This window comes from Dipodomys merriami, unplaced genomic scaffold (assembly GCF_024711535.1).
Source record: "Dipodomys merriami isolate MVZ:Mamm:240054 unplaced genomic scaffold, mDipMer1.0.p SCAF_35, whole genome shotgun sequence".
Taxonomy (NCBI): domain Eukaryota; kingdom Metazoa; phylum Chordata; class Mammalia; order Rodentia; family Heteromyidae; genus Dipodomys; species Dipodomys merriami.
The window spans coordinates 3,727,320-3,747,697 of NW_027205048.1; the positions used below are offsets into that span (position 1 = coordinate 3,727,320).

Genomic DNA, 20,378 nt, shown 5'->3' on the forward strand with positions numbered 1-20,378 from the left:
GTGAACACCAGAGACAGCAGCTCTCAAAGGCCTATTTGTGAATAATACAGGAAATGCTGCTTTGAAATAAAAATGGTTCCTAAAGCCTTTGAAGCCTTCACCAGAAAGGGCTATGTTCTCTAAACAGCTTAAGGGCAAAGCTACCTGTCCCTTCATCCCTGTACTTGAGTAATTTACAAATGTCCTGGTATGTATGAAGTGCTCAGTAAATGCTGAATGAATGGACGGATGGGTGAATGGACTGGCAAGTAGTGGCATAGGCTACCTTTCTCTCCTCTGCTCTTTTCTCTCCTGTCTTTCCTTCTCTTCTTTCTCCCCTCCCCTCTCCTTCCTTCTGTTCTCTCTCTCACTCTGTCTTACACACATACACATGTGTATATGTGTATAACATCAAAATGTGCCATCTTAGCCATTTGTACACGTATAGTTCAATAGTGTTAAACATATTTATATTATTGTGTAACCAATACCCAGGACTCTTTAATTGGACAAAGCTGTCTAATTTTGTATTCATTTCATTTTTTTACCTACCATCTTGGATTTTATTAATAGTCATTTGGGTTTTGAACTCTTTATTGGGTTACTGTGGCAGAAGATAGCATTGGTGCTCTACAAATGTTTCCTGGGTATGTGATCTTGCTCTATTTTTCTTTTTTCCTATACTCTTCAGTCTCATGTTTTAGTAGTTCCGCTTTTATGATATATCTCACCATTATAAGTGTTTTTCGACTGCCATCTAGTGGCAATGATGAAAAGCAAAACTCAGAACATTGCCTTCCAGGTACTGAAAATTGCCCTTAAAAAAAAAAAATGATGTGAGCCTTGAATCTTCCATATAAGACTTTTATTTATTTATTTTTATTTTTATTTTTTTGTCCGTTCTGGTGTTTGAACTCTGGGCTTGGGTGCTATCCCTCAACTCTTCAACTGAAGGCAAGCTCTCTACCACTTGAGCCACAGCGCCACTTCCGGATTTCTAGTGGTTTATTGGAGATAAGGGTCTCATGGAGTTTCCTGCCCGGGCTGGCTTTGAACCACCATCCTCAGATCTCAGCCTCCTGAGTAGCTAGGATTACAGGCATGAGCCACCGGCACCCGGCTTTCCATATAAGACTTTTAATATGTTAATATAAATGTTACCTCTTCTCTTTATACATAAATGAATACCCATATATGCAGCAGTGGGGTTTGAACTCAGAGTCTTGTCAAGTGTGTTGTACCTACCACTTGAGCCATACCCCAGCCATTGCTCTTCTTTGAATGGAAATCAAATTTAACTGGTTCTGTCACATCTATAAGGCATTTGGCCATGACTTTTCTCAATCAAGCTCATCTCTACTTCAGTTGTCAAGTTATGGGACTTTTTTTTTTTTTTTTTGGGTCCGGTCGTGGGGCCTGAACTCTGGGCCTGGGCGCTGTCCCTCAGCTCTTCAGCTTAAGGCTAGCACTCTACCACTTGAGCCACAGCGCCACTTCCGGCTTTTTTCTTGTGTGGTGCTGAGGAATCGAACCCAGGGCCTCGAGCATGCAAGGCAAGTGCTCTACCACTGAGCCACCTTCCCAGCCCCATATGGGACATTTTATAACTGTGTAGAAACTACTCTTTCAAGTCTTCCTGCTTTCCTTTTTGCTCTTCCATCTTAGCTGCTATCAAAAATCATACTTTATCTTCTCCTTTTGTGGAAATATAGAATCATTAAAAATCCCCCATATAGGGCTGGGAAGATGGCTCAGTGGTAGAGCGCTTGCCTTGCCTGCCTGAGGTCCTGGGTTCGATTCCTCCGCACCACATAAGCAAAATGAAAAAAGCCAGAAGTGGCGCTGTGGCTCAAGTGGTAGAGCGCTAGCCTTGAGCTGAAGAGCTGAGGGACAGCTCCCAGGCCCAGAGTTCAGGTCCTACAACTGGACCCCCCCAAAAAAATCCCCCAAATATCCAAGTAGAAGTGGCTTATACCTGTAATACTAGCTACTCAAGAGGGTAAGATCTGAGGATTATTGTTCAAGCCAGCCTGGACAGATAAATTCTGTGACTTGTTTCCAATTAACCAACAATAAGCTGGAAGTGGAGGTGTGGCTATAGGGGTAGAGCAATAGACTTGAGTGAAAAAGCTAAGGGTCAGCGCCCAGGCTTTGAGTTCAAGCTGCAGTACCAGCACACACACACACACACACACACACACACACACACACACACACACAAAGTTGTGTTTGGTATCAGTGAAGCTGAAAAAATTAATCTCCTCACTATAATCAAGTCACCAAATTAATCCTCCTGTTGGGAGTATGTGTATATTTAATATCCTGCAAGAAGAATGTTTTGTAGGCGAGGGTGTCATGCTATGACTTGTATGAACCTCAAAAATATCATGCTAAGTGAACAAAGCCAGACACAAAGGCCACATAGTACATGATTCTATTTAGTACAAAAGGATTAGCAAAGTTTATTCAGGCAATTCATTTCCCAATGACTAGGTTTTTCATAATGTTTCCAATTTCCCAATGTGATGATTTTGTGGGCAGACAGTATCTGTATTGTTCTAAGGGCTGAAGGTTTGATTTCTAGCTCTTAGGCAATGTTTATGGTACCCACAAGTTTACCTGTTTTCTTTCCCCCTCAAGATCCTTTTCCAGAAAATGATGTGAAACAGTGGGAAAAGATTCAGTAACTTTTAATGTAATGACTTCAGATTCACATTTTATTAAAATCTAGATGGCTTACAATTCTGTAAAACCTATGAGAAAGCTGATAGTATGAATTGCTTTTAACTGGTAGGAAAGATAACCTTTATGATGTTAGTTTAGCTGGGTGACAGTGGCTCACGGTTGTAATCCTAGCTACTCAGGAGGCTGAGATCTGAATATTACCATTCAAAGCCAGCCTGGGCAAGAAAGTCAGTGAGACTCTTATCTCCAATGAACCACCAGAAAATCTGAAGTGGCACTGTGGCTTAAAGTGGTAGAGCTTCAGCCTTGAGCAAAAAAGCTCAGAAACAGAGCCTATACCCTGAGTTCAAGGCCCATGACTGACCCCCCCCCCCGCAAATAATCTAGTTTATCACCTTATAGAACATGTGCCAATTTTTCATCTGATATAACAAGACTATTTCAACATTCTTTCTTCCAATGATTATATAATTATCTGTTTCAAATGGCTTATTTTTGAATCAGTTTTATCATTGTAATTTTTTTCAAATCAAGTCTGTTTTTTCGTGTGTGTTTGTGTGTGTGTGTGTGTGTTAGTATTGGGGCTTGAACTCAGGGCCTTGTGTTCTTGCTTCACTTTTCCCCTCAAAGCTGGTGACCGCTTTACCACTTGAGCCACACCTCCACTTTTTTTTACATGAATGAATAAAATGAACTTTGACACATGTTAATGTCAGATTTTTAAATTATGTTTTTATTATCTTTAAGTAACTGTACAAAGAGGTTACAATTCACCATGCCAAGATATGAGTAACATCCATCCTTATCCATATCCACCCTGTCATGTAACCATTTTTGCAGGAAATACTGGAAAATAAGCTTAGGGCCTTGTATAGGCTAAGGAAGCATTCTACCACTTGAGCTTTGGCTCTGGCCAAGAACTGAGGTTTTGTTTTCTTTTTAAACAAAATTTTGAAGATTGTGGTAGCATAAAGATAATTTTAAGCAGGTTAGAAAAATGTTAAGAGTTTATCAAGCACTTGCATTTGGAATGAATTTTTCCCCCTCTTACTATAATCTTCCTAATGTCATCTAGGGGAGGGACAAGGGCTGGTATTTCCTGTGACACATAAGGCTTGGGTTTTAGGTTTTGGAAACTGTTACAGATCCCCGAAAAGACTTCTTCCTGTTTTTTGTTTTCCCCTAATTTCCTTAAAGGTCTTTCCACATGCCCTACATATGTTTGGGGGAACCAATAGAAGACTTTTTCTTTTCTAAGTCTAATTTTCCCATGATGCAATGCTTCCACCCTGTCAGGAATGGGAGGAACTGCCTACACTTTTCTCTTGAGGGTGCTTTGGGATTTGATAGTTCCAAGCCTCACTATGATAAAGCTGTGATTTGGAAACATTTCTGGCATGCCAGTTTCTTCTCTTGGGGACCCTAAGAGTTAAACAGGCACTGAGCAATAATGAGCTATCTGCTTTATGATCACTGTACTGGGAAACTCTCTTAGAAAGTCTGTGTCCCATAGGAATGAAAAATCATAGCACATGGGGGGGAGGGGGGGGAGGGGGGAGGGGACGGGTGGAGTTGGGTGGATAAAGTCAGCGTGTGATCCCTTTCTGAGATGATAAAACACTTTTGTGAAAAGAAAAATCTGCTTACAGCTGGAGTTTTACCATGGAACTCTTAGTAGTAGAGGGAAAATAAGGAGAGAGAAACCATGACATTAAGGGTCTTATTCTATGTGTGCTTGACCCTGTACTTTATTGTTTGTTTGTTTTTTTGGGTCCGGTCATGGGGCCTGAACTCTGGGCCTGGGCACTGTCCCTCAGCTCTTCAGCTCAAGGCTAGCACTCTACCACTTGAGCCACAGCGCCACTTCCAGCTTTTTTCTTTTTGCTTATGTGGTGCTGAGGAATCGAACCCAGGGCCTCTGGCATGCAAGGCATGCACTCTACCACTGAGCCACCTTCCCAGCCCCCCATAAACTATTTTGAACTGCACTAAGACTAGGTCTATAACCTCAGAATATCTTGGAGTACGGTTAGAAGTCTGGGCACAGAGTTTTGGGCTGGCTGCTGGTATCATCACTGATCAAGGGTTAGCTGGGCTGCACCAAATGTTGCTCATTCTTCTGAACCCCAGGGGCTGCTTTCAGGCTTACTTTTGACAGAATCAGTTCCTTGCAGTTGTATGACATGGCAGCTTTCCTCCCTTCTTCCCTCCCTCCTTTCCTTCCTTCCTTCCTTCCTCTCCTCCCCTTCCTCCTCCTTCTTCTTTCCCTCCCTTCCTTGGCTGCCCAGTAGGTCTTAAGGTTCTGAGCTAAAGCTACCCTGCAGCCTCAGCCTCCTGAGTAGCTAGGAGGACAGGCTCATGTCCCAAGCCTGTACCCAAGAGGTGATTTTCTATCTCTGTGAATCTCTAACCTGACTTTCTTTCTGATGGTCTCTTTTACAGGGTCATCTGATTGGTCAGGCAAAAATCTCCCTTTTATAAATGCAAAGTGAATCTGAATTACAAAGTGAATTTGAATTAAAGTCTCTTTACCTTTGCCATTGAATTCAACTTCACTTAGGGTAGACACAGCATTATAGTCACCAGTGCCATCCTCACTCAAAGGAAAATTATCTAGGCAATGCTCAGTAGTTGGGGAGATTTTTTTTTTTTGTAGCCAGTACTGGGGCTTGAACTTAGGGTCTCATGCTCTAATTTAGCTTTTAACCTCAAGGCTATGCTCTACCACTTGAGCCACACTGTTACTTCTAGCTTCTTCTCCTCCCCCCTCCCCCTTCTTTTTGCTGGCTAATTGATGGTAAGAGTCTTTCTGACTTGTCTGTCGGGGCTAGCTTCAAACCTCAATCCTCAGAGCTCAACATCCTTAGTATCTAGAATTACAGGTGTGAGCTACAGAGGGCTAGTTTGGGGAGAGAAATCTTAAGAGTCATCTTAGGATTCTGCCTTCACAGAAAGTGAAAGAAGAAAGTCAAATAAATATGAATCTGCTAGTCAGCTTTCTTTCACTATAACCAATACCTGAAATAAATCAATTGGTAAGGAGTCAAAGGTTATTTTGGCTCACTCATGACTGGTTGGCACATTGGTCTGGGAGAGCAATCCAACATGATGGGAGCATGTGGCAAAGCTAAACAATGTTATCTCATCGGAAATGTAAGAGAGGAAGGGGATGGGGTTGGGGTCCCATCACTGTCTCCTTCAATCCTTCAAGAACATGCCCCCAATGACCTGAGGGTCTTCCACCTACTTAATTGAATTAAATTGAATTAAAGTCTCTTTACCTTTGTCATTGAATTCAACTTCACTTAGGGCAGACACAGCATTATAGTCAGCAGTGCCATCTTCACTCAAAGGAAAATTATCTAGGCAATGCTCAGTAGTTGGGGAGATTTTTTTTTTGTAGCCAGTACTGGGGCTTGAACTTAGGGTCTCATGCTCTAATTTAGCTTTTAACCTCAGAGGACCTGCTCAGAGGATCAAGGCTTTTTTTTTTTTTTGGTCCAGTTGTGGGGCCTGAACTCTGGGCCTGGGCACTGTCCCTCAGCTCTTCAGCTCAAGGCTAGCGCTCTACCACTTGAGCCACAGTGCCACTTCTGGCTTTTTTCTTTTTGCTTATGTGGTGCTGAGGAATCAAACCCAGGGCCTCATACATGCAAGGCAAGCGCTCTGCCACTGAGCCACCTTCCCAGCCCCAGGACCAAGGCTTTAACACACGTGCATTTGGCGGGCATTCCAGGTGCAAACTACAGCAAGGAGAGAAGAAAATTTCAGGCATTGCCTGAGCGACCCCTTGTGTCTTTTTTTTCCTTTCTTTCTTTCTTTTTTCTTTTTTTTGGTCTAGGAATTCAGTTGCAACAACAGAGAAGCCACATTTTGAGAGGTCAAATTGGAAGTCTTTCTTGGAGAGCTGGTGACTGCAGGTGGACTCCTGTTTCAAAGACCTACAGCCCAGAATCAAGCTTGAACAAAGCGTGTAAGGACAAAACATACATGTTTGGGGTCCAGGTCCAAATCCAACAGAAACAGACCATATAAGGAAATGCTCAGGTACCAGCAGAACTTTCTATCTAGGGAAGTAGCTAACGGGTCAGCTTATATTTTGCATTTGGTGGGGAGGAGGAAGGGGATACACCTCAAACTTTTCATATAAGGGGATACTTAGAGGCAAGCGAGCCAAACCATTTAGGGAAATAATCAAGGAAGAGCATTGTCCTTAGCAAAAGTTCTAAGGCTGAACAGCATGACATCTGTAATTCAATGAATGGCCTCTCTTACCTCAAGCTTGTTCAGAGCTGGGTGGAAAGGCTCTTCCACCCAGCAAGGCACTAGGATGGTTGTGAGAACAAGGCAATGTTACTTAGACACAGTCTCCTTATTTCACTTTAATGTGGCTAGGAATAGAGGAGGGTGGAAAAAGATGAGATCAGAGAGGTCTAAAGTACGTTGGAGTGTTCATGGCTTTGTGGGACTATTATTTCCCAACCTTTTGTAATGAACACTTTCAAAATATAAACATAAATTTAAAAACCTAATTTAAATTATCAGTAGGTAATTTTAGAGCATCCCAGAGATCCAATTTCTAAACAAATCAGATATATTTGAGGTTGTGACTAGTACCTATTGTTTTCAGACTGTTTAAAAGAAAGGGGGGGGAGGGAGAAGCAAGTTTCCTTTTTTACATTTCTTAAGATTATTATTATCTTTAAGTAGTTGTACAAAGAAGTTCCCATTCTACAACACAGTATATGAATACAAGGTGTCTCCCAACATCGTCCCCCATCAGAGAAGCAAAGTTCTTTGTGCAGATTGTATAGACAGGTCTTCCTAGTAAAAGCCTCCAGGATATCAAAGATTACAAGCTCAAAACAAATCCCCTAGTCTCGGCCAGTCTCTGCGGGGTTGTTGAACAACTCCGAGCCAGTGGGAGGCGCTCGATGACAAGCAAAAGGGCCTAGGGCCTGGGAGAACGGAGCCGAGACGGCACGGAGCCGACACCAGCCTTCCACCGCTGTGAGACAGACAGTGTTTGCTCAGGTCGGCGTTTTTGAACCGCTGGGGGACCACGTGGCTTCCAGCCCGCAACGCCATTGGCTCGCAGCTCATTCCAGGCTTTGGCGCCCAATTTGCCGTCCACCTTGTGGACGCTACCATCTTCCTGCACCATGGAAGGAGTGTATCCTAGCCTCGCGGTCAATACGTTTCCCAATGAACCTTCCAACTAATTACCAGAAAAAACAGTAAGCTAAGAATTTAACAATTAGACGCTCCCCATCGTAGAGTGCGCCACGGTTCTGACGCTGCGAAAAGAAAGAACAGGCTCGGGATGGCCTCCCCTACGTTCCGCGGGGCTTTGGAGTGGTTTCGTCCAAGAGGCTGGCTCCGCCCCCCGGCGCGCCGCCATCTTGTTTGGCTGGAAGGGGAGCGCGCGGTGCCTTGTGGGAGGGGTCTCTCCGGCGCTTCCCCCACCCGGTCCGCCGGGCTGTTGCTGCGCGGCCTCCCCCGGCTCGGGGCGCGGAGCCATGTACATAAAGCAGGTGAGGCCTGGCCCGTGCTCCTCGGGAGGTGACGGCCGGTCCCCGAGGCGGAGGGGTTAGCGCCGGGTGGGGGCTCGATCCGCGGCCCCTGCCCCTCCCCGCGGGGCGGGCTGGGGCTCCCGGGGGAGGGGTCTCCCCTGGCTGCGCGCTCCCCGACGGCCCCCGGAATCGGGGTGCTGCTCTGCAGCCCGGGCGGGAGGCGGGGTCTCCGACGGCGTGGGGGAGCGGGCTGCTGGCCGGGCCCGGCTTTCCCGGGCCGCGGGGGGGTGCGGGCGGGGGCCGGCGGGAGTGTGGAGGCGTGCGTGGAGGGAGGGGTGCGGAGGGAGGGTGCGGGAGGGGCGTGTGCGGGGCGGGGGGGGTGGGCAGGCCGCGGGGGGGTGCGGGTGGGGGCCGGCGAGTGTGTGGAGGGGTGCGGGAGGGGCGTGTGTGGAGGGAGGGTGCGGGAGGGGCGTGTGCGGGGGGGGCGGAAGGTGGGTAAGCCGTGGGGAGGGGGTGCGGGCGGGGGCCGGCGAGTGTGGAGAGAGGGGTGCGGGAGGGGCGTGTGCGGGGCAGGGGGGTGGGCAGGCCACGGGGGTGCGGGCGGGGACCGGCGTGTGTGTGGAGGCGTGTGCGGGGCGGGGGGGGGCGGGGACTGGCGAGTGTAAGGAGGCGTGTGCGGGGCAGGGGGCAGGCCGGTGAGTGTGAGGAGGCGTGTGCGGAGGGGTGCGGGAGGGACGCGTGCGGGGTGGGGGCGGGCCGGTGAGTGTGTGGAGGCGTGTGCAGGGGGAGCAGGCAGCAGGGGTGGGGACGAGGCGGGGCATGCGCGGGGAGGGGGTGCGGGCGGGCACCTGCGGGTGGGGGGGTGCCACTTGGGGAGGGTCGGGCTGGGTCTTCTGCGGGCGAGGCCCCCAGGCCATTTGCATGAAATGAATGCAGACAAAAATATAAACAAAAACAAGAGAAGAACCCCGCCCCGCCCGGCACAGCGGGTGTCCCTCGACTCCTTTCCCCTGCTGGATTTTACCCGCCAGGTGGAAAGGGTCCTCCTTCGGTCCTCCTCCGTGGGAGAAGCGATCGCCTCCCAGTGAGAGCTTTCGTCTGCTAAAACCATCTTCCCGCGAGAGTCCACCCGTTCGTCCAGTTTGGGGCTGTTTTTCTATTGGGCATTTGAGGCGCCCCTCACCCCTTTGGAAAGTTGACTCTGGGCTGGCAGATGTGCCTGACCCCCTTGGTAGCCTCGTACCTCTGGTCTCCACTTGGCTTTACACAGGGTTCTTCATTTTGAGAGTTTCTTAGCAGGTTGCTGTTGTGACTTGTAAAAGTCAGCCGCCTTGGCAGAGTTTACAGATTGACATGGATTTCAGTGGATTGTTCATATTCACCTTTGAAAATGTTGGGTTTGTTTTCTTCTGTGAAGTTGAAAGTTTTTTACATTAAATGAGAAACTAGAAAGAAGTGCCCCCCTCCAGAGAAAAAAAGATATTGACGCGGAAGGTTTTTCTTTTTATGTGTGTTCTTATTTAGGTGATTATCCAAGGGTTTCGAAGTTACAGAGATCAAACAATTGTAGATCCCTTCAGTTCAAAGCATAATGTTATTGGTAAGTGTTCATGGTTTACTGGGTTAGGTTCATGACATACGGAGATGTGCATTCTGTCCATCTGTACATAAGCTTAAGGAGACAATAGTTGTCTTTGAATGTCTTTAAGTAGCTTTATATAAGTATGTATGAAATCACTTTGCACTGATGAATTGCTTATTTTGTACATTTAGGATGTCTGAGTTACTCAATCATAAGTTATTCATTTGGGGACTGGTGGCATAGCTCAGCGGGAGGAGTGCTTGCCTTGCATGTGCAAGGCCCTGGGTTAAGTCCTCTGGAAGGGAGAGAAGAGAGCTATTTATTCTTTTTTGGGGGGGAGGGGGTCCCGTTGTGGGGCCTGAACTCTTCCCTCAGCTCTTCAGCTCAAGGCTAGTGCTCTACCACTTGAGCCACAGCGCCACTTCCGGCTTTTTTCTTTTTGCTTATGTGGTGCTGAGGAATCGAACCCAGGGCCTCATGCATGCAAGGCAAGCGCTCTACCACTGAGCCACCTTCCCAGCCCAAGAACTATTCATTTTTATTTGAGAACTTTTTGTGTGTGTGCACACACATTAGTCTTGGACTTCAACGTTGGGTCTTATGCTGTTAGGCTTTTTAGCTCAAGGCTGACTGACACTATCATTTGAGTCACACTTCTACTTGCAGATTTTTGCTGGTTAATTGGAGATGAGGGTAGTAAGATTCTTCTGGATTTATCTATCCTGATTGGCTTCTTGATTCTTAGATTTCAGCTTCCTGAGGTGCACCTGGCTGAGGGTATAGTTTTTTGTTGTTGTTGTTTTCCTCTCACCAGTTCTGGGGCTTGAACCCAGGGCCTGGGCACTGTCCCTCAGCTTCTTTTGCTCAAGGCTAGCCCTCTACCACTTGAGCCACAGTGCCACTTCTAGCTTTTTCTGTTTATGTGATACTAAGAAAAGGAACCAAGGGCTTCATATATGCTGGGCAAGCATTTTACCACTAAGCCACATTCCTAGCCCAAGGGTATGTTTTAATAGCTTTCAGTTTATACTGAATGCTATTTATTTTAGCATTTGAACTTGGTATGTCACATCCTTATTTAAGATCATTTTCTTTATTCACAGATTAAATTGCCAGATTTTACTTTCCTTATCAATGCCTCCCACGATGAAGCTTGGTTAGAAAAGCATAAACCTTGGAGTATATACCAGAATATGATCTGTTTGGGCCCTGCTTTCCTAGAAAACAGAACAGGCAGGCTTAGCTGCTAATGATTTAGTGGAAGGTATAGTCTGTAGGCAAGAGTGAGGGCAAAGCTGGTCACAGCTTTATGAAGAAGACCTCTGGTTTGTTGTCATGTTGGAATTTCCAGATGGACTTTCATGCTTTGGGGCAGATGGTAAAGGAATGGAGAGGGAATTGTCTGCTAGAACCTGTCTTCATTGGTCAAAGTTTTACTATATAGAACATTAATTTCTCCATGTTTAGGAATATGTTGCTCTGGGGACTAACCCCTGAATTACTCAGTGAGTTAGGTCTTCCTCCAGGACTTCTCAGATTTGAGTGCACCCTGAGAATAGGCTGAAACACAAACATTTTAGAGGCAGCAATACCTGGATTGAGCAGGTGAATTGGTGACACATAAACAGGATACCTCACTATCCTGCTAGTTGTCTATATCTGTATTACATATTATTAAGTGAAACTTGAACCTGGGCGCTGGTGGCTCATGCCTGTAACCCTAGCTACTCAGGAGGCTGAGATCTGAGGATTTGTGCTTCCTTGCCAGCCCAGGCAGGGAATTATAAGACTCTTATCTTGAATTAACTACCAAAAAGTCAGAAGTGGAACTGTGGCTCAGGTGGTAGAGTACTAACCTTGAGCAAAAACTCAGGGACAGCACCCAGACCCTGAGTTCAAAGCTCTAGGACTGGCACCAAAAAAAAAAAAAAAAAAAAAAAAATTGATGGTATGTTTTTCACTAAATGGATTTTTTTTTTTTTTTTTTTTTTTTGGTTGTGGGGGCTTGAACTCTGGGCCTGGGAGCTGTCCCTCACAAGGTGAGCTCCCTACCTCTTGAGCCACAGTGCCACCTCCAGTTTTCTGGTGGTTTATTGGAGATAAGAGTCTCATGGACTTCTTGCTCCGGCTGGTTTTGAACTGTGATCCTCAGCCTCCCTGAGTAGATAGGATTAAACAGTCGTGAGTCACCAGTGCCCAGAGGAATTTTTGTTTTTTGTTTTTTTACTGGGATTTGAACTTGCTTGACTGGCCTGTGCCATACTACTTAAGCCACACCTGGAGACTTTTTTTGGGGGGGGGGGTCCAGTGGTGGGGCCTGAACTCTGGGCCTGGGCACTGTCCCTCAGCTCTTCAGCTCAAGGCTAGCGCTCTACCACTTGAGCCACAGTGCCACTTCCGGCTTTTTTCTTTTTGCTTATGTGGTGCTCAGGAATCGAACCCAGGGCCTCAGGCATGCATGGCAAGCGCTCTACCACTGAGCCACCTTCCTAGCCCCCACCTGGAGACTTTTTGTTGACTACTATGGGAAATGGAGTGTTGCAGACTTTTCTACTTGGGCTGGTTTTGAACTACAATCTTTGCAGATCTTAGCTAAGTAGATAGCCAAGATTACTTTTCTGTTTGGAAGATTGAATGAAAAGGTATAGGTAAGGTGATTGCCATTAAATATTTAGCTATTATAGGCTCTTGAACTGTAAGCCCCTTTTGTTAGAGCTAACAGAAACGTTTTCTGACATGCTGCTTAATATTTAAAGCCTGGGCAAAATGAATGCTATAGATACCAGGAAGGCAGTGTTATACAATTTTGCTTTTACATTGACTGCTTTTCCAGGTATATTAGTTGATAGGATAGCCATAATAAGGTTTTGGAGGCTAGAAGTCCATGATCAAAAATACCAGCAGGACTGAGCACTGGTGAAGCTCCTTGCTGGCTAATAGTTCATGTCTTGCTAGGTGCTCATCTGGCCCATAACTTCATGACCATATTTAGCCCTGATTGTTTTTGTAAGGCCCTGACCCACTTCTCCTCTCTTTGGCCCTCTTCACCTTTCCCCCTTCTCTCCGGGGCTTGAACTTAGGGCCTGGGTGCTGTCTCTTAACTGTTTTGCTCCAAGTTGGCACTTTGCAAGAGTTATAGCTCCACTTCCTGCTTTTGGAGATAAGGGTCTCAGAGACTTTTCTGCCCAGGCTGGCTTTGACTGCAGTCCTCAGACTTGAGCTTCCTGAGTAGTTAAGAATTACATGTGTGAGCCACCAGTGCCTTTAGAGTAGTATAGCAATTTTAATACAGTTTCAAAGCTAGCCCTCCACTACTTGAGCCACCCCTCTACTTGTGGATCTTTTTTTTTTCTGGGTAGTGGTTAATCGGAGATAAGAATCTCACTGGCTTTTCTGCCCTGGCTTGCTTTGAATCTTAATTTTCAGATCTCAGCTTCCTCAGTGTCTGGGATTAGAGTCATGAGCCACTATCCCCTGGCTTTTTTTCTTTTTAGACCAGGCTAGCCTCAAACTCAAGCTTTTTTCCTGGGATTTCAAGCATGTACCACCATGCCTAGCTCAGAATAACACTTGAATGGCTTTCCTTATTTATTCACTATCCTTTAACATTTTAAAATATTATTTTACTTTATAGGAAACTTAACTTATTTTTCATTACTTAGGAATGTTTATGATTTAAACTATTCACTTAATGATAAATTATGTTTAGCTTTTATTTAGAAATAATTTTCAAGCCGGGCGCTGGTGGCTCACGCCTGTAATCCTAGCTACCCAGGAGGCTGAGATCTGAGGATCGCGATTCAAAGCCAGCCCGGGCAGGAGAGACCGTGAGACTCCTATCTCCAATAAACCACCAGAAAACCGGAAGTGGCGCTGTAGCTCAAGTGGTAGAGCGCTCGCCTTGAGCTGAAGAGCTGAGGGACAACGCCCAGGCCCAGAGTTCAAGCCCCATGACCGACAAAAAAAAAAAAGAAATAATTTTCAGCTTTACAGCAAATGTGTCCCAATCAGAACTGCACTGAGATACTAAACAAACTTCTTAAATCAGAAGATTTGACCCTCTCTACCATCTTTCCTCTCTTTGGGCCTCTGCCACAATGAAAGTTGAACTCTAGTTTTAGCAGGTACAAGATCTACCTCAGGCATAGGAGTCACTATGCCAGGACCAATGGGAAGGTTTTCTAATTTCTTAATGCAAAATGCAAGTCAGCCTTCCTTTCCAAGAGGATTCTTCAACAGATAACTGGACTCTTGTCTACAGAAGAAAGCACAAAAAGGGATAGTTGGAAGAAATTCAAAAGAAAAGAACCCAACATGCAGTCAAATTCCAAAGGCCGTCGTCACTGGTGCCTCTCTTGATATAATGGCAAAAAGGAATCAAAAACCAGAAGTTAGGTTGAGCAAGAGCAAGCTTTCAGGGCTGCCAGGAAAGCCAAAATGGCTCAGCAAGCATCCAAGAACGCAACAATGGCTGCTGCTAAGGCTCTCACAAAGACTACACCTAAGCAAAAGATTGTGAAGCCTGTGAAAGTTTCTCTTCCCCAAGGTGGTGGAAAGCTCTAGTTTGGGAGTTCAGACTTTGAAATAAAATCTATTAAAAAAAAAAAAAAAAAAGATTTGAGCTGGGTGCTGGTAGCCTACACTGTCACACCTGTAATCCAAACTACTCAGGAGGCTGCACTTAAAAGGTGGAGGTTAGAAGCCAATGCAGGCAGAAAAGTCCATTGGACTTCATCTCCAAAATAACCAGTAAAGGCTGGGCTGAACTTTGCTCAAGTGGTAGAGTTCCAGCACAACAAGTATTAGGTCCTGAGTTCAAGCCCCATACAAGAAAAAAAATAAGATATTTAATATCTTTTTATTTATAAAATTTCTTATATATGAATTCTAGTGAAAAAATTCAGATTGTCTACACTTTGGCTATTCCATGAATATATGTGACATACATTTATATGTGTACACACATATACATTGTTCAACATGGGAAAATTTGAGCTTAAATGATTAAGCATTTTAGGATATTAATAATATGAATTTAATGTTAAATATATATAGAGTAGACTTCATCCATTGTTTCTATTATAAATTATCTATGTCATGTAGTTTCTCTTGATTTTAATCCACTGGCGAAGAACAAAAAGTCAAATTGCCATTTAGAAAATGATTTGAAGTCTACAAAAAGTACACTCATTTGGAGATTATAGATGTTTGCATTACTGGTTTCTTTTTTTTTGTTTGTATTTAACTTCAAATACCAAGGTATTTTGTTAGAGAATTGCAGTTCATGTTTATGTGTATATTTGATAACTTTAATTGTACTGAGTTTTGTACAAAATAACTTTTTTTTCTTTTGTTTTCATTTTTATGAAATTTTATAGTGGGCAGAAATGGATCCGGAAAAAGTAACTTCTTCTATGGTAAGTATTATTATTATTTTATGCTGGTCCGGGGCTTGCACTTCGCCTCAATACTGTCCCTGAGCTTTTCCACTCAGGGCTAGCACCCTACTACTTGATCCATAGCTCTACTTTTGGCTTTTTTGGTGGTTAATTGGAGATGCTCTTAGTATCATAGACTTTCCTACCATGGCTGGCATTAAACTGCAATCCTCACATCTCAGCCTCTTGAGAAGTTAGGATTATAGGTATGAGCCACCTATATTGGGTAATACTTCTTTTTTTTTTTTAATTCTAAATATATTGAGACAGATAGCTTAAGGAAATTTTCTAAACTTGTTAGTTTTCTGAGGTTATGTCTGCATAAAATCCAAGAATTATGTATAAAGATGGAGGTGTTGTGTAATTGGGTTGTAAGAATCAAAGGAGATAGTATGAGGGAATTTTTTTTTCTTTTTTTGGTGGTGGTCCTGGGGCTTGTGGGGACTGAGCTTGGCTGCTAGAGATTTAACTGGTAGATGACCTGATTATATACGTGTACCGTCTGCAGTAATCCTGTCAAAATGAGTCCTTGTTTGTACTTACCTCACTAATTCCTGGTACTTCCTAATTTTTTGTTATCTGCCTCTTGGGATACGCCTTTTTGTTTATTTTCCCATAACTCCATTAAGCTAGCCTGGGGACAGTCTGAACCTCTCGAAATGGAGGTTGGGGAAAGATCTTCAGTTTTTCCTTGTCTGTTGGTTTACCCCTTTCTCATTCCTTGGTGGTATTGTTGCTTATTTAATATAAGCATGGGAAATTTTTCATTGACCACCCTGGAACCAGTGGCCTGGGCACTGTCCATGATGCTGACATTTTTTTTTTTTTGTCGGTCATGGGCCTGAACTCTGGGCCTGGGCACTGTCCCTTAACTCTTCAGCTCAAGGCTAGCACTTTACCACTTGAGCCACAGTGCCACTTCTGGCTTTTTCTGCTTATGTGGTGCTTAGGAATTGAACCTAGGGCCTCATGCATGCAAGGCAAGCGCTCTACCACTAAGCCACCTTCCCAGCCTTTTTTTTTCCTTCTCAAGGCTAGTGCTCTACCACTTAAGCTATAGCTCCACTTCCAGCTTTGTGTATAGGTGTATGGTTTATTGGAGGACTGGGAATGTGGCTTAGTGTTAGAGAGCTTGCCTAACATGCATGAAGCCCTGGGTTTGATTCCCCAGTACCCCATTAGCAGAAAAGGGCGGAAGTGACTCTGGCGCAAGTGGTAGAGTGCTAGCCTTGAACACTGATAGCTCAGGGACAGAGCCAGGCCCTAGTTCAATCCCTAAGACTGGCAAAAAAAAAAAAAAAGTGGGCTGGGAAGGTGGCTCAGTGGTGGAGCGCTTGCCTTGCATGCATGAGGCCCTGGGTTCGATTCCTCAGCACCACATAAGCAAAAAGAAAAAAGCCGGAAGTGGCGCTGTGGTTCAAGTGGTAGAGCGCTAGCCTTGAGCTGAAGAGCTGAGGGACAGCGCCCAGGCCCAGAGTTCAGGCCCTACAACCAGACCCAAAAAAATAAAAAAAAGTCTCAAGGATTTTCCTGCCCAGGCTGGTTTTGAACTGTGATCCTCAGGTCTCAGCATTCTTACTTATATTACTTCTTAAACTTGGAAGTGGTATATAAGTATCATAAGTACATGTGTAAAACATACGTAAATATGGCCAGGCACTGGTGGCTGACGCCTGTAACCCTAGCTACTCTGGAGGCTGAGATTCAAGGATCTCAGTTCAAAGCCAGTCTGGGCAGGAAAGTCCTTGATACTCTTATCTCCAATTAACCACCAGAAAACTGAAGTGGTGCTGTGGCTCAAGTGGTGGAATGCTAGCCTTAAGCCTGAGGGACAGTGCCCAAGCCCAGAGTTCAAGCCCCAGGATCAACAAAAAAAAAAAGATCTAAAAAAAAGTCTAAATACAATAGAATTGTTAATACATTTTGGAAATAGTTCATCCTTCTGTTTTACCTTTTAAAACAACATTTTCTAAACCAGGAGTTTTTATGAAGGATTAAAAGCTTGAGATTTAAGTACTTTTGCCAGTTTGAAGATAGTGAGCTTTGAAAATTCTTTCTAAAGATAAAAATATATTGAGGTATGATAGGGTTCTGTCAAATCCTTTGGGGAGTGAAACATTTTAATAGAATTATGTTTTCAGGACTGATCTGAACTCATAGTTGAGTAGTGCTGTGAAAAGAGCCTCACAGTAAGAGGAGAGTCCTCTCTTCTGTGCACACAAGAGGCCACCTGGGTGTTCTGTGGTGGTTGCAGTTGGGTAATGACAGAACAGGTTGAAGAGGAACTGTGTGTTTCTGACCCACAGAGGAGTAAGGACAGTTTGAGGCCTACTCTTCCCAGTTGACTATGAGAAACAGTCTCCATCCCAAGCATATACCTTAATGTGAGACAGTTCCCTTCCTCCACCATGTTCTCACATTCCCACAGGTGTTATGTCTCTTGGGAAGACCAGGATCAAGAGAGCTGAGTAGAGAGGTCCATATTGCCAGGCGCCAGTGGCTCACGCCTGTAATCCTAGCTACTCACGAGCCTGAGATCTGAAGATCGTGGTTCAAAGCCAGCCTGGGCAGGAAAGTTTGTGAGATTCTTTATCTCTAATTAACCACCAGAAAGCCAGAAGTGGCATTGTGGCTCAAGTGGTAGAGTGCTTGCCTTGATTTGAAGAGCTGAGGGACAGGGCCCAGGCCCAGAGTTCAAGCCCCATGACTGACAAAAAAAAAAAAAAAGAGGTCCATATCTTAGCATAATGGTCTGTGCATTTAGGTACTCTGTAGAAGATAAGAACGCCTCTTTACAGAAGGTGCAAGTGGTGAAGGCAGTGCAATAGAAGGAGAATTGGAAATATTTCCCTGTATTTATTTCCTTAGCGTTGAGAAGTTGTGTCACAGATATACACCAGATGTGGTGTCAGAGGATTGTTTTCAGCTCTGTTACAATCTTATGGGACCACAGTCAACTGTGTGGTGTGTCCTTGTGGAGTGCAAGAGTGTAGTGTTAGCCAGTCAGTGGATACTTTATGAAGGTTTAGGTCTTCTTGTTGCTTCTTGTATGTTGTCTATGAATGTATTTTGATAAAAACTTCTTAAAATATTTGTCATATAATTTCTTCTCCAATTTGTCTAAGTGGAAAATTTTCCTCCATTTTGTCAATAACATAATTTATAAGCAGTGTTTATTGTCTGATATACTATAGTCTGTTCTACTAAGACACGAAAATTTATGTCATAAATCCTCTCAGACTGAGCTAATAGTTATGTTCTTTTATTCTAGCCATCCAGTTTGTCCTCAGTGATGAGTTTAGTCATCTTCGTCCAGAGCAGCGACTGGCTTTGTTGCACGTGAGTGGGACATAACTGCTATATATGTTTAAAAATGCATTTTCAACTTACGTTCAAGTCTTTGACTTGAACATAACACAGTCTTACCTCTTTTTTTAAATGGTTTTTATAAAGGTGATGTGTAGAGGGGTTATAGTTACATAAGTCAGGTAAAGAGTGAATTTCTTTTTTGGACAGTGTCACTCTTTCCTTGCTCTCTTCCAGGTTTTCCCTGCTGTCCCCACCAGTCTTATCTCTTGACAGTGTGTATACTCTGTATGAAACTTAGCTCACTTATCAGTGCCAGATAAAAGCCTAATTTTTGTATAATGGTTAATAGAAAGTTGCAGGATTTGCTTATAGATGGATAGGTCTTCCACACAAATTGCTTTTATTTTGAGACAAGGTCTTCTAAGCTAGCTTAGAACTCTAACTCAGGCTGAACTTAAACTCAAGATCCTTTTGCTTCCTTCCTACTGCTGGCAAACAGGCGTGAGCCTCCACTGTCAGCTATATCTAAACTTCAAAGGATGTAAACTGGCAAGGTTTGTTGAGGAGAAAGAAGAGTTCAGATTGTGGGTTAGGAACTTTAAGATGCTCAGCTCCAAGGGTGTAGAGAAACAACACTGCAAACAAAATAAAACCTTTATGTCTATTTAGGTTGTTTTCTGGTATGCAAACTAGTATATAGTGTATATCCTGCTGGGGATGTAGTTCAGTAGTAGAGTGCTTGCCTGGCATGTGTGAGGTCCTGGGTGCCATCCAGGACTAGAAACAAAACAAAAATTGTATGTTTAACATACTGAGTAGTTCATTAGTTAAAAAAAAAAATTAGAATAGGCTGTAGAAAACACTACCGCTTATTTTATGATTAAGGCCAAGTAGTGAAATACTTTAATATGTCTTGCCACTGTTTCTTACAGGAAATTGTTTTAACTTATTTTTTTCTTTTTTATTTTTTTATTTTTAAAATTTATTTTACTTTTTTTTGTCGGTCGTGGGCCTTGAACTCTGGCCCTGGCGCTGTCCCTCAGCTCTTCACCTCAAGGCTAGAGCTCTACTGCTTGAGCCACACCACCACTTCCAACTTTTTCTATTTATGTGGTGCTGAGGAATCGAACCCAGGGCTTCTTGCATGCTAGGCAAGCACTCTACCACTAAGCCACATTCCTAGCCCTGTGTTTGTTTTTATTGCTGTGATAGAATACATGACACAAACAACTTAAGGGTTGAATGATTTTGTATCAGTTTCAGACATTTCTGTCTGCAGTTCCTGGCTCTCTTGCTTCTGGGTCTGTGGTGAGGCAAAACAGGATGGTGGCAGGAGCATGTGGCAGGCAGAGGCAGATAGGAAGCAGAGACAGATGAGAGAGGGCCCTCAAAGATACAACTGCAGCCACCTCCTACTTCCAGCTAGGTCCTACCTCCTGAAGTTGCTAGAATTGCCCAGAATAGCACCAGCGGCCGGGGATCAGACCTTCAGTACTTGAGCCTTTGGGGGACTTTTCATAGTCAAACCATAGCAATAATCTAACGTTGACATCTCTGTTGCTCTTAGTTTTTTATTCAGAATTAAAGACATTTACTTGAGTTTTGTTTTCCTGATCTAACGTTTGATAATTTGCCAGGAGAGGGATATAGTCTAGGCTGATAAATTTTTTCTTCATTGTATTAGGCTTGTGACCATGTATTAGGCTTTAAAAAAGTGTTTGATGTATGTAAAAATACAATGTAAATGACAGATTTCCCATTTTTCTCATTTCAGGAGGGTACTGGTCCTCGTGTTATTTCTGCTTTTGTGGAAATTATTTTTGATAATTCAGACAACCGGTTGCCAGTAAGTAACTGTTACCTTTTCAGTAA

At 44.1% G+C, this 20,378-nt stretch overlaps 1 protein-coding gene and 1 pseudogene across 2 annotated transcripts in view; both read left to right on the forward strand.

Moving 5' to 3' along the window:
* The first annotated feature begins 8,082 nt into the window (after nucleotides 1–8,082).
* The window catches only part of Smc3 (structural maintenance of chromosomes 3), a 42,214-nt gene continuing 29,918 nt past the window's right edge, over nucleotides 8,083–20,378 (forward strand). The window contains exons 1-5 of one of the 2 annotated variants that reach the window (XM_069987964.1): nucleotides 8,083–8,198; nucleotides 9,702–9,777; nucleotides 15,138–15,176; nucleotides 18,469–18,536; nucleotides 20,281–20,352. In XM_069987964.1, the coding sequence (XP_069844065.1) occupies nucleotides 8,184–8,198; nucleotides 9,702–9,777; nucleotides 15,138–15,176; nucleotides 18,469–18,536; nucleotides 20,281–20,352 (270 nt within the window). In that variant the 5' untranslated portion in view covers nucleotides 8,083–8,183. Of the gene's footprint in view, nucleotides 8,199–9,701; nucleotides 9,778–15,137; nucleotides 15,177–18,468; nucleotides 18,537–20,280; nucleotides 20,353–20,378 lie in introns of those variants that run through there. The other variant, XM_069987965.1, reaches the window with a different exon arrangement.
* On the forward strand, nucleotides 13,857–14,631 carry LOC138803812 (large ribosomal subunit protein eL24-like; annotated as a pseudogene).